At 44.5% G+C, this 14,594-nt stretch overlaps 1 protein-coding gene across 2 annotated transcripts in view; it reads left to right on the top strand.

The window, feature by feature from the left end:
• STAB2 (stabilin 2) overlaps positions 1 to 14,594 on the top strand; it is a 168,742-nt gene that overhangs the window by 98,977 nt on the left and 55,171 nt on the right. For both annotated transcript variants that reach the window (XM_045165397.1, XM_045165396.1), the window contains exons 35-40: positions 1,777 to 1,905; positions 3,153 to 3,209; positions 4,257 to 4,352; positions 5,827 to 6,022; positions 7,513 to 7,608; positions 13,536 to 13,581. In XM_045165397.1, coding sequence (XP_045021332.1) covers positions 1,777 to 1,905; positions 3,153 to 3,209; positions 4,257 to 4,352; positions 5,827 to 6,022; positions 7,513 to 7,608; positions 13,536 to 13,581 — 620 coding nt within the window. The remainder of the gene's footprint in view (positions 1 to 1,776; positions 1,906 to 3,152; positions 3,210 to 4,256; positions 4,353 to 5,826; positions 6,023 to 7,512; positions 7,609 to 13,535; positions 13,582 to 14,594) is intronic.

The raw sequence follows: 14,594 nt of genomic DNA, 5'->3' as shown, positions 1-14,594 counted from the left end.
TTTTATTGATAACTCATTCACTCTCTGGACAACAGAGATGTGGGAAAGTGCTGTCTAAATGAAGAGATTTGTGTTCAGATAAAAATTCTAATGCAGCTTGTAATTCTTCAAGTATATCTCATAATAAAAATGGTTCAGATTTTTTTATGCCAAATCAACAGTATTAAAACATCAGAGGTTCTGACATTTTGATATTTTAAATCAGCTCAGCCTCTTGGAATTCTGCAGATTTGTTTTGTGATCACCATTTGACTCCACAAGTGAGGCCCCTGCTGCTTCTCCAAAGCTACACAGGCCCTGGACCACTTCTGTGCACCTCAGTCATGATTCAGCCCAACATCCCATGGACATTCACTTGAGTCCAAGTAAATCGTCAGGGACTTTAACATTCAGTGGAAGTTCAAATTTAAACACTTAATAGAGTCACTTCACTCTTGATGCATTGGGGAGTTTGGGAGATGTTAATCATTTTTAAATGCTCATTAGATATGAAGTTGACATCTGTTTAGTACAACAAAGAATTCCCTCTTCTCCCAACCTCAGCCCTGCTACAGCTATACACACACACAAGTATGACCCCTCAGGTTTTCAAACAGCCATTTGTTTTCAGTTATATTAATTATACTCAGGAATGAATTAATGGCTTTACTTATTTTGCACTAAACAATCGTTAAGATATCCTTCCATTTAAAAAAATCAAAACCAAACAAGTTATAACTCAAAGTTGAATTTAAGTTAGGAATTTAGTTCCCATGTCTTACACACTTACTGACACACTAGGCAAAGACGGTACAAACAAAGACAGTACAAACGTACTGCGAACACCAGAGAAGCCCCAAGGAAAACATGATATGGTTAATGCAGACCTCTGAGCAGTCTCCACACCCTAGAAAGTGATCTATCTGGTAGAACACATTTTTGCAAACTTTAAAACACTCAAATATTATTTTTATTCTTGTATAATGGTCATTGGAGAAGGCAATGGCACCTCCCTCCGGTACTCTTGCCTGGAAAATCCCATGGATGGAGGAGCCTGGTAGGCTGAAGTCCATGGGGTCACAAGGAGTCGGACATGACTGAGCGACTTTACTTTCACTTTTCACTTTCATACATTGGAGAAGGAAATGGCAACCCACTCCAGTGTTCTTGCCTGGAGAATCCCAAGGACAGAGGATCCTGGTGGGCTGCTGTCTATGGGATCGCACAGAGTCGGACACGACTGAAGCAACTTAGCAGCAGCAGCATAATGGTCATTTACTCTTACTGAGGGGTGCTTGCAAGTTAACCAGGAAACAGAGATATGCTAAAAGGATGCTAAGTTTCATTCTCTATGTCTTGGCTGTGGAAGGCATCCACACCTCTGAGGCCACCAATAACTAGCACAGCTGAGCACATCCTTGGAGACATATTATCAATGGCACTAACATAGTGATCATGATTCAGAATTTTTTGAACAGTGAAAACCGATCCTTTGGATGATGGAGAGAAAACTTAGAAATTTCAGGAACAAGCTCTTCTTTTTACAAAGGAGGAAATTGAGGTTCAAAGAGGAAAAGCAACTGGCCCAAGGTCACACAGATAGAAGGTACCAGGTGCAGGACTGTCACTCAGCTTTCCTAGGGCAGAGCTGTCTCCTGCACAATGTACTATACCTGCCAGGTGAATATTGCAGAATCTCCTAGGCTAGTGTCATGTTGACATCCTCCAATCCCTATCGTCCTTATTTCCCTTAAAATGACTGTAGTAAAAATTGACAGTTAACCTTCCTGTTCACAGCTCTACGTAAATGAGGCTCCAATAAACTACACCAATGTAGCCACTGACAAGGGAGTGATCCATGGCTTGGGGAAAGTGCTGGAAATTCAGAAGAATAGATGTGACATTAATGACACTACTATCGTACGAGTAAGTTCTATCCAAGACCAATGATGTAATTAAGAGTGTTGACTTATTTTTTATAATTTTGAAAGCCTGGGACTCATCTATTAGAGTATCTCAAGTCAGTTCAAAAAACCACGAATGGAACATCTCTAAGAGCGTACTTGGTTGTGGGTCTACAGAAATAAATAAGACATGACCCTTGCCCTCAATGGGCTCACAGTCTAGTGCCTTGTATGCCTTGGAAAGGCTGCCTGAAGGGTTGTGTTGAGCAGGATTTCAAAGCCATGGTCTTCCTCAAGGGGAAAATGTGTTATGCCCAGCATAGGCATAGGGAAGGAGCCCTGTACACCCATTGGCAGGGTTGGGCCCACCATCATCTACCAGGAGAGAAAATATGAAAATGGATCATTTCAGTATAATATAGGACAAGTAATTGAGACTTTTTACTCCACGAGATGGTACAGGTTCTCTCATTAATAATGATAACTGTTAACATCTGTTGGGCACTTTTTATGTGCTAGGCACTGCTGCAAACATTTTACATGTATTAACCCATGGAATCCTCACAACACCCTACAGAGTAAGCACTATCACTCTGCCCATTTTGCAGATAGGGAAAATGAGCCATAGAGAGATTAAGTGACACCCCCAGGTTCACAGAGCTACCAAGTGGCAAAGAAGGAGTTCAAGTCCAGGCAGTCCGGCCCCAGAGCGAGAGCTGTGAATGACCAAGCTATACCATCCATAGGTGCCAAGTTAAGAACTAGTCACATTGGCCTCCTCCTGTTTTGCAACAGGCTGACACTTTTAAAATGTCTGTCATTCTTCACCTGCGAATTTTTGTCTCATGACAGTGGGTATTATCTCCATGCTGACCTCTCAGTTGGATAGTGTGCCCCTAGGGCTGGGGGCACTGTGGGTGATGCATTCTTTAATCTCACAGTCTGGCCCAATTCACTAAATAGTGGGTTTTCAATAAATGAGAGTTGGTATTAAAGGAATTAGGATTTAATTGAGTGAAGACTCGCACATGTTACAAGATTACACGCATCTGAAATGTATAGTGGAGAAAGTGATGCTCCAATGTCCATGACCCAAAGTAGCTGAAGTGTTTGGCTCAAAGGACATGAAAGAGGTTAGCCAGATGAGCTTCTGATTTGCATTTCTATAGCCTGAAACCTTCAGCCTCAAGTCTGGAAAATATTTGCAGCCTTGTTTTGATTAAAAGTAATTACCATGAAATACTCACTTTGCCTCTGTGTTTTACCAAGGGAAAGTGTGGAAAGTGTCCCCAGCCGCCCATCTGCCCATTTGGAACTAAACCGCTAGTAAGTATTTCTTTGATATCTTCTTTGATAAAACTGTTTCTGGATCACAGGAAGGTCTGAATTAGAAAGTGAGTCTCCAGCACACCTCATTTCACTGCCTTCCTTCCTTCACTGGGTTTTAATTTAATCTCACCTTCTTAATCTTGTATGCATCTTTCTAAAGTCTTGAATCCACTGTTTTGAACCAAAGCAAATTTGAACCAAATTTTGATTAATAAATAAATAGAAACAGGAGCTCATCTCAATCAGCGCCCAGTGGAAGAAGGGATTTTTCAGTTTCTACATCTTTCATATCCCAGTAGCTGGTTGAGGACAGGAGCAGGAAATCTCATCAGAGGAAGTGGACTTCACAGAAACAGTTTCAAGCCTTGAGGAGTCCCACCTTCCTGATTCCCTTTATGGTTGAAGTTATAACTAACTTTCGCAAAGAAACACATGACAGACTTGGGGGGTGATACACATATCTCTGAATGAATGACCTGTCTATGTTTCTTATACCTGTTTACAGGAAAAAAGTGCTTCAGAGGATCCAACAATTACAAAGAATCAACACACACGCACCTTCCATGGCACAATAGCAATTTATGATAATAACAATGCTGACTCTTCTCACTTGAGTTTGCATTTACTCTTGTATGAGTCTTTGTAAACAGCCTTAATCCTGCCTCAGACCAGGCAACCAATCAACCAATAAATAAAAAGAAACCAAGTCTCAGTTCAATGTCGAGGGTTGGGAAGATGCTTTTATCTGAGATACTCTATGATTCTTCCTAACTTGAACTAATCTTCTAAAGAAAAGTTCTCTTTATGGAGTATCATTTTAAGGGATAATTATCTGCATTTTGCCATCTAGTATTCTGGCAGCCAACATTTCAATGTTGCATTTTCTTTTTTTATGAAGCAGCTCCAAGAAGCCAACCCCCTCCCTTTCCAGAACATTTCAGTTAGAGAGACAGCAATGTATCACCTACCCCCTTGCTTTCAGAGATTAGAAAGCTTTGTCCTAACTGAAAAGCTGATATTAATATAATTGCTGTTATTTCATAGGGCCAAGAGATGAGGAGATGTCTCTATACCATTTATTTCATGGGCAGGCGATCCCCATTCTTAGGGTGCCAGCCAAACTGTGTGAAAACCGTCATTGTGAGTATAACAATTTAATAAGCCTTCTAACAATGGCAGTAATATTGAGAAACATATGCATATGATCATATGCTATACTTTTCAAAGTGCCTTTGCATGGATGCTTTCTGCCATCTTGCCTTCCTTCTCATTATTTTTAAATATTTATTTGTTTAGCTGCATCAGGTCTTAGTTGCAGCATATGAGACCTTCACTGCATCATGTAGGATCTTTCGTTGTGGCACCTGGGCTCTCTAGTTCTGGTGCATGGGCTGAGCTGCCCCATGATATGTGGGATCTTAGTTCCCTGACCAGGGCTTAAACCCACATGCCCTGCATTACAAGGCGGATTCTTAACCAGTGGACCACCAGGGAAGTCCCTCATTATCTCCATTACAGCTGTCACTCAGAATAGCCAGAGTAGCACTAAAACTCAGGATAGCCATACTACAAGTCCGTACACTGCTGACAGCTGCAATTTTCAGTCTCGTGATGAAGAAATAGAGGCACCAGGAGGCTAAGAGATCTTCCTGTTCTCACAAGAAAGGGAAAGAGACAGGAAACGGGCAACTACCTAAAGCAAGAACAGGGGCGCCTGGTCATTTAGAAAAGTGGAACCCCGGGGCTAGCGACCTCTCGGCTGTGGCTTTGGAATCTGCAGGAAAATTCTCTATAACATCCTGTCCTGCTCCTTTCACAGAAGACACAGCCTCTGCCAATCCCAGAGGCCAGTGATTCAGCTCTTTAGTTGTGGAGCGTGCAGCTGCAGGAGATGTTGTGTTTTAGTGCACTCAAGAATAAAAGCAGGCCCAAGCAAGCAGATAATCCTGCAGGGCTTCCCGGAAATAAGGGAGTCATTATAGAACATCAGAGGTCTCACCTGCCTCCCAACCTTCAGTACCAGATGAAATAACACAACACACAGGGGCCAGGTTTGGGGATGACCAGGGCCCCTCCCAGGTGGCTCAGTGGTAAAGAATCCGCCTGCAATGCAGGAGACATGGGTTCCATCCCTGGGTCGGGAAGATCCCCTGCAGAAGGAAATGGCAACCCGCTCCAGTATTCTTGCCTGGGAAATCCCATGGACAGAGGAGTCTGGCAGACTACAGTCTATGGAGTCGCAAAGAGTCGGAGACCACTTAGTGACTAAACAACAACAGGGCCCATCTGGCATCACCTACATGACTCTTTCTTCCTGCTGCCCCTCCTCCCTTCTCACTTTTCTTCACCCTCTCTTCCTGCTTGCCTTTTTCCTTCAGGTCCTTCCTAGCTCTTCAGCAGAAGCCTCCATGCTGGTGCTGGCACCCGTGGAAATTGCATGCCCCCTGCCCCGTTCTTGGGGGATGTTGTCCCCGTCCCTTATAACCATTCCACATGGGTCAAGGCTACGGGCACGCATCCAGTCCCGCCTGCAAGATGTCCACACTGTGGCTGGACACGTCCAAAGGACGGCGGTATGGCCCTGTCCCCACCCAGCCTGGCCCTTCTGTTTCAGACAAGAGAATGCTGCGCGGGCTACTTTGGCCCCCAGTGCCAGCCTTGCCCAGGGAAACCTGAGAACGTCTGCTTCGGAAACGGGATCTGCTTGGACGGAGCCAATGGCACAGGCGTGTGTGAGTGTGGGCGGGGCTTCAGCGGGACGGCCTGTGAGACCTGCGCTGAGGGCAAGTACGGCATCCACTGCGACCAAGGTGCGTACCCCACCACCCCCAGCGGGCTCCCCAAACCAACCGGAAGTGCAGGAGGAAAGAGTCTAAATACGTGCTCCCTAACCAGCTGGTGTCCAGGGCAGGCTGGAATCCACCCCCCACCACCTCGCCCCCGCCGCCATTATCATGTGAATTACAAGAACTTCCGTGTTGTGTAATTTGCACTGGCAGCAACGCCAAACATTTTCAGTACTGACTAACCTGCACCTGCCAGCCCACTCCAATCTGCTCATTGACATTGTCCAACCCACCCATGTTTCTGTATTAGTCTGTGGGCCCTGGTCTCTGTGGTTACACTCAGTTTTGGACATTGTGTGATTGTTTGAAAAGCAACTCGGTGCACATTATCTCATTTAATCCACACGGAAACCATATATACTGCAGTGTTCATGCCCCCTTTTCACAAATGAAGACTTAAGGCAAAGAGGTTGAATGACTTCCCCCAACGTCACACCTGGTGAGATTTGAATGCACACCCTGCTGCCCTCCAAAGCCTTGTTCTTGAATCAGGCCCTTTATGTGATGGTCACTCTATTGGTCCACACAGCCAGCCACATGCTTTATGTTGTTTTTACGAAAATTGTGATCTGTTTTAGCTAAGTCACCTGCAGTCTCTCACCCTGACTTTCTTGTGGCCAGGGGCACACACTTATGAGGGGGCTGACAGGAAAGAAGGGATTTTCTAATCCATGATGGGAAAACAAAGCATTTTTTCTACCTTCTATTGAGAGTCATGTGTGTGACCTGGCTATCACTGTTTTCTCATCAGCCAGCCCAAGCCAGACAAAAATCAGTATATAATTGAATCATTATAATTGGGCTGTATAATATGTACTTGGCATTACTGTGCTGATTTTTTCTGTGTTATATGGGAGAATTATATACTTGCATTTATGCAGGATTTCCTAACCTAGGATCCACAGATGATCCTCACAGGGCCCAGCAAACCCCCAAGGCTGAATGCTTTTTTCTGAGAAAGGCATCCTTAGCTTTCATCCAGCTCCTAAAGACACTCACCACACTGCTGCATAACAAAGGAATCTGCATTTCTATGTAGTCAATGAAGGCAGTGCCTCACCAGGTTTATAGGATCCTAGCAGACTTCTCTCTGAAACCTACTCCTAGGGAATAAACATGGTTCCATCCCAAGGGATCCCACATAACCTTGGCTCCTCTGATAACCTGAGCCAAGGACGCTCTCACACTGCTTGGGTCACTGCCCCGCAGTGCTACACAGTCCCCGAAGGGTGGTCTTTGTTGAAGCACAACCTGTTTCACCATTTAGCCCACTCCTATGCCCCCTGCCCTTCCTGGGAATCCAGTCCCTTCCCGCACCCACCCATTAGTGACACTAATTATCTGGAAGTGGACTGGAGAATTTAAATGCAGAAGTGAACCTTTGTAGTAAATCAAAAGTGAGTTATTGAACACAGGTCAAAAATCTGACAATGCGTGGCTGTGTTTCCACTTAGTGTGTACTTGTGTCCATGGGAGATGCAATCGAGGACCCTTGGGTGATGGTGCCTGCGACTGTGATGTGGGCTGGCGAGGAGTGAAATGTGACAGTGGTAAGAGCCAACCTTCTGGCCCTTGTGATCTGTTCTCTATTTTTTCCTCCTAAAACGGAAATGGCATCTTCATTTCTTTCTTTGGCAATAATTCCTACTTGCAGCAAAAATAGTTTGTAAAATAAAAGCATTACAAAGAAAATAAAAATTATTCATACTCCCAAGGCAGGGAGAAAACTATCATTAGTATTTCATATTGGCCTTCCAGCCTTTTTCTAGGTATAGAGATGTGTATGGGACCATGCTCTGCACACAGTTTGGTGAGTCTCTCACTTCACATAATATATATGATCAATATCTTTTCATGTGAATAACTACATAGAGAAATATCATTTTTTCTTAATTTCTATATAATATCCGATCATCAGACTGTGTTAGTGGCTCAGTCATGTCTGACTCTTTGCATCCCCATGGACTGTACCCCACCAGGTTCCTCTGTCCATGGAATCTTCCAGGCAAGAATACTGGAGTGGGTAGCCATTCTCTTTACCATGTTCTTAAAATTAGTTTTCTGCTATCATAAACAATGCTGCAAAGACTATTTCATTCATATATATATATATATATATATATATATATATATATATTCATGCATATGTGTGTGTATATATTCATATATATTTGCATTTATCTTATTAATCCATTTGGTTAGATTCCTTGAGATGGAATTTCTGAGTTAGCAGTTGGTACTTTGGGGGAAAAGTTTGCTACTTATTGCCAAGAGATTATATCAATTTATTTCCCACTCTCAGTAGGGTCTGAGCCAGTCCATTTTCCTGAACCCTCCCCCTTCCTACTGCACTGATGATTCCTTATGTGTCCCTGTGAGAGTGATGAGGAGAGAAAATTTCACACAGAAAGAAGCTTATGGAAAAGCCCAAAGATGTGGAGGAGTTCTGCACATCTATAGAACCACAGGATTGCAGGATGAGAGGAATATAGGGGCAAAGAGGAACGTGGAATGAGAACAGGCTAGAGATGTGGGCAGGAGTCAGGTCATGGAAGCCTAAGGGTGGTGGACCTTCTGCTGAAGCTTCCTGTTGGGAAGCCTTTTAAGGGTTTTGAGCAAGTCAGCAGTATGATGTGATTTGTGTTTTAGAAAGGTCATTCTGACACTGGACTGGAGAAATTACCCCTGGAAGCAGGTATCAGAGAGTCCCCCTCTTCTGGGGCGGGAGCTGGAGAGGAGTCACAGGTGCCTGACAGCCCAGTGAAATCTCCAGGGATATGGAGTTATCAGAAAGAGTGTCTTTGCCCAAAACTTCAGGTGATGCTAAAAATCAGGGTAACACAGATTTCATTGAAAAGCTAAAGTTGGAAGTGTAAATGGTCTCAAGCCAAGGAGATACCCTAGAGCAGATGTAAAATGCTGGTGTTCCAAGCAAGGGTTTAGAGGGTCTGGGAGAGGGAAGTAGGGAGCAACGGGGTCACATAAACAGGAAGACAGCCTGGGGGAATCCCTGAAATAGAGCAAGACAAAAGTTACAGCCAAGGATAATCAGGAGGTCATCTGTTGTATCATAAACTACCCTCGTGTGCACAGGAGGACCAACCATGTTTAAAGGGACAGGGAACAACCTGGAGGCTGCACAGGTTTTCAGGAGGCAGTTAACAAAAATCTGAACCAAGGTGGTGGCCTGACTGTGGCAGGGAAAACGAAGACACTTAATTGCCAAATGAGTTACAATCAAGAGCACGAGGTGACTAGAGATACAGAAGAAAGGAAGAGGGAGGGAGGGGTCCACTGTGTAGATGATGGGCCAGTTCTGGAAGAGTCCAGCTTAGGGGCAGGAGGGTGAGATTGAGGGGCGGGAGAACACCCAGGTGGAGATTCCCAGGAGGTATTAGCTCACTCATTCATTCATCAGACACTTGGAGCTCCTGCTGGAGGACACGGCAATGAGCAGTGTGTGGTCCCTGCCCCAGCAGCCGGCAGACTGGGGAAAATGCGGGTTTCCAGACAGTCACTGTAGAGCAGATGTGAGTGTGTGGGTGGAAGTCTCAAGAGTGAGGCCAAGGCTGGAGACATAGGTGTCATTAAGCAGGTAGAGGTGTATTTGTGCCATGAGGGGAAGAAAGTGGGGCCAACGATGAACCACCAGACTCATCTTCTTCCTGCTTTCTCTACTGTGGAGAAAGACCCCAGTCCACCCCCACCTGCTCACCCAGTCTTGGAGCCACCCTCTCAGCCTCCCCCTGCCCTGTCCCTAGTACCATAGGTGAACTATTTCAGCTCCTTCCTCCTGCTTCTCCTCTCACCAGTACCCTTGTGATCCATCTCTTTGCCTTCTGTCACATTTTCCTCCATTCCGTTCTTCACGCTGCTGCCACACAACCGTCTAAAGCATAGATGTCTTGGTCTGTTCAGGCTATAACAAAGTACCATAGACTGAGTGGCTTATAAACAACAGAAAGTTATTTTGTTCTGGAGGCTAGCAATCAGAATCAGGGTGCCAGCATGGCTGGGTTCTGGTGACAGCCCTCTTCTGGGTTGTAGAGGGCTGTCTTCTCACGTGATGGCAAAAGGGGCAAGGGAACTCTCCAGGGTCTCATTTATAAGGACATTAGTTTCATTCATGAAGAGTCCACACTCATGACCTAATCACCTAAGTCCCCACCTTCAAGTACAAACATATTACAGATTACATTTCAAAGTATGAACTGGGGACAGGGGACATAAACATCTGGACTAGTATTATTTCCCACCCACGCCCCAGGACTTAGTGACCTGATGTGATTCTCCATTGCTTCCAGGAGGAGAAATTTCATTGCCTATAGGAAAAGCACCTTAGGAGGGTGTTCAGTTCAGTCACTCAGTCATGTCCGACTCTTTGCAACCCCAGGGACTGCAGCACCCCAGACCTCCCTGTCCATCACCAACTCCCAGAGTTTACTCAAACTCATGTCCCTTGAGTCAGTGATGTCATCCAACCATCTCATCCTTTGTTGTCCCCTTCTCCTCCCACCTTCCATCTTTCCCAGCATCAAGGTCTTTTCCAATGAGTCAGTTCCTTGGATCAGGTGGCCAAAGTATTGGAGTTTCAGCTTCAGCATCAGTACTTCTAATGAATATTCAGGGCTGATTTCCTTTAGGATGGACTGGTTGGATCTCCTTGTAGTCCAAGGGACTCTCAACAGTCTTCTTCAACACCACAGTTCAAAAGCATCAATTCTTCGGCTCTCAGCTTTCTTTATAGTCCAACTCTCATATCCATACATGACTACTGGAAAAACCATAGCTTTGACTAGATGGATCTTTGTCAGCAAAGTAATATCTCTGCTTTTTAATATGCTGTCTAGGTGGGTCATAACTTTTCTTCCAAGGAGCAAGCATCTTAATTTCATGGCTGCAGTCACCATCTGCAGTGATTTTGGAGCCCCCAAAAATATAAAGTCTCTCACTGTTTCTACTGTTTCCCCATCTATTTGTCATGAAGTGATGTGACCGGATGCCATGATCTTAGTTTTCTGAATGTTGAGTTTTAAGCCAGCTTTTTCACTCTCCTCTTTCACTTTCATCAAGAGATTCTTTAGTTCTTCTTCACTTTCTGCCATAAGGGCAGTATCATCTGCATATCTGAGGTTATTGATATTTCTCCCAGGAATCTTGATTCCAGCTTGTGCTTCATCCAGCCCAGTGTTTCTCATGATGCACTCTGCATATAAGTTAAATAAGCAGGGTGACAGTATACAGCCTTGATGTACTCCTTTCCCAATTTGGAAGCAGTCTGTTGTTCCATGTCCGGTTCTAATTGTTGCTTCTTGACCTGCATACAGATTTCTCAGGAGACAGGTAAGGTGGCCTGGTACTCCCATCTCTTGAAGAATTTTCCAGTTTGTTGTGATCCACACAGTCAAAGGCTTTGGTGTAGTCAATAAAACAGAAGTAGATGTTTTTCTGGAACTCTCTTGCTTTTTTAATGATCCAGCGGATGTCGGCAATTTGATCTCTGGTTCCTCTTCCTTTTCTAAATCCAGCTTGAACATCTGGAAGTTCATGGTTCACATACTGTTGAAGCCTGGCTTGGAGAATTTTGAGCATTACTTTACTAGCGTGTGAGATGAGTGCTATTGTGCGGTAGTTTGAGCATTCTTTGGCATTGCCTTTCTTTAGGATTGGAATGAAAACTGACCTTTTCCAGTCCTATTGCCACTGCTGAGTCTTCCAAATTTGCTGACATATTCAATGTAGCACTTTCACAACATCATCTTTTTAGGATTTGAAATAGCTTAAGTGGAATTCCATCACCTCCACTAGCTTTGTTCTTAGTGATGCTTCCTAAAGCCCACTTGACTTTGCATTCCAGGATGTCTGACTCTAGGTGAGTGATCACACCATCATGGTTATCTGGGTCATAAAGATCTTTTTTGTATAGTTCTTCTGTGTATTCTTACCACTTCTTCTTAATATCTTCTGTTTCTGTTAGGAGGGTGTAGTACAAAGCTATTTGCCAGTTGGCACTTGCCCAGTTTTCCAGCCTGATCTCCAGTGCACAGTCTGTACAAGGAGCACAGTCTGTACAAGGAGCTTCAGCCTAGTAATGGAAATAAGTGTTCAGTCATATTCAAAAAATTGTGATATAAGAGTGCAGAGTAAAGCACCTCTCCACCAGACTAGATTATCCTTTGTTCACATGCAAACTCCCCACTCCCGAGTCATGTCAGACATCATTAATTGGTTAATTGATCATTGCACTCTTCCCTCTGAGGTCAGATAGGGGCACCACATCCTTCTCAAAAGAGCACACCACGTGGTCTCTATCAATTAACTGAATCAAAGGTCTAGAGCAGATTCCAGAGAGGGGGCCCTAAAAGGTGGCTGGGATTTCAGAACAGAACAGAGAGAAAGAGATTTCTGGACTCAGGGACTAGCGCACGTAAAGGCACAGAATGGCACTGCATCTACCTAGCTCATCGGAGTCTGTAAATGTTCCCTCTCACAGGAGCACAACCACTCTCACAGCCAGGCCTCTGTTTCAGGACCTTCTATATAACTTGGCCAAGCCTAACAGGATTTCTTTCCCAAAAGCTCTTAGCCTGAGCGACCAGCTCAGTGGGTACTTTTCCATCATCTCTAACAATTTCTTGCCTGATCCTCCCCTGCCAGGAAGTATGTTAGCTGGGCATCCAAGAATAAGAATGTAATATTGCTCCAGGAAATTTAGGAATTAATTCAGCAAATAGGTAGTGAGTACCTGCTACATGCCAGGCTCTTTTTTGGGCTATTTTTGCACATGCAAAATAGCAACAACAATAACTTAATTATAATTAGGTATTTGCTTATTTGGGCTTCCCTGGTGGCTCAGCAGTGAAGAATATACTTGCCAGGGGTGATGGGGGTTGTGGGTTTGATCCCTGGATTGGGAAGGTCCCCTAGAGAAGGAAATGGCAACCCACCCCAGTATTCTTGCCTGAGAAATCCCATAGATTGAGGAGCCTGGGGAGCTACAGTCCATGGGGTCACAAAAGAGTAGGACACATCTTAGTGACCAAATAACAACAACAAAATTTGCTTATTTATATCACTCTGTAGCAAAATGATGAAAAAAAAAGAATAATGAACATAGAAAGTATAAACATTGGGTTGGCCAAAAAATTCATTTGGGACCTTCCTAAGCTCTTACAAAAACCCACATGAACTTTGTGGCCAACCCAATAAAATAGGAAATTAAACTCCAGGGAGCAGTGTGCAGCCTCACCACCTAGCACACAGGAGACACTCCATCTGTGTATTTGACCTTCAGATTTGTCTCTGAGCGTCCTAGAAACCAAGGTAAAAGAGACTTTACATGGTCACATAGTTCCCACGATGTGTACCAGTTAACTTGTGAGGAACTAAATCATTTCCTATCACCAAGTACTAAAAGAATATTCTTGAGTGAGATTTATTTTAAAAAGTCTGACAGCATTTGGTTCTCTTTTTGCAGCAATCACAAAAGACAACTGCAACGGGACCTGCCACACCAGTGCCAAGTAGGTGCCCTCTGGCCACCTTTGGGAGTGATGCAAAGGGGATTTTTCCTAATAGTATGTGTCCACCAGACCCCATCTTTAGGGAAGAAGCTTCCTGAGACCATTTCTGAGGATTTATGATCAGATCAGATCAGATCAGTCGCTGAGTCGTGTCCGACTCTTTGCGACCCCATGAATCGTAGCACGCCAGGCCTCCCTGTCCATCACCAACTCCCGGAGTTCACTCAGACTCACGTCCATCGAGTCAGTGATGCCATCCAGCCATCTCATCCTCTGTCATCCCCTTCTCCTTCTGCCCCCAATCCCTCCCAGCATCAGAGTCTTTTCCAATGAGTCAACTCTTCGCATGAGGTGGCCAAAGTACTGGAGTTTCAGCTTTAGCATCATTCCTTCCAAAGAAATCCCAGGGCTGATTTAAGTAAAAACTAAAAATGAGGCCACCGTCAGTTTGCCAGATCCAGCCTTTTGAACATGCTGCCCCCTGAGCTACCTGACACGTTGGCAGAGTGCCAGTTGTTACCCCCGTTCAAGCCACAGGGACCCTTTCACAGAAGCAGAGGGAGCCTGGTGGGCCTCAGTTTCATCAAACCTTACTTGCAATTCACAGCCACGCCTTCTGTCTTCATAAGTGAACTTCATATTCATAACACTCAGAGGAGCTAATGGGTTAATTCATTAAGAATCCAGAAGCTGGAGTTAGACTTGAATCAGCCTCTGTCGTTTCCATTGATTGTATAACCTTGATCCACTTATTTAAGGCCTCTAAGCCTTGGTCTCCTCATCTGTAAAATGGGAAGAATGATAGACCTACCTGTTAGGGCTACTGGATATTGTGTAGGTTATGTCAAATAGCGTGTGAAGTATAGGTTTGAGCACATAGGATGCTCTCTGAATATGGGCAGCTGCCCTCCGTATCCTTGGACCAATGCCTCCATATACACACTCTGTTGTTTGCCTGATAAGTGACTGCAGTTTTAGCTGCCCATGGCAGGGCTGTGCTAGGGATCAACTCT

The sequence above is a fragment of the Bubalus bubalis genome, chromosome 4 (assembly GCF_019923935.1).
Source record: "Bubalus bubalis isolate 160015118507 breed Murrah chromosome 4, NDDB_SH_1, whole genome shotgun sequence".
Taxonomy (NCBI): Eukaryota; Metazoa; Chordata; class Mammalia; order Artiodactyla; family Bovidae; genus Bubalus; species Bubalus bubalis.
This window is presented reverse-complemented; position numbering and strand designations above follow the sequence as displayed.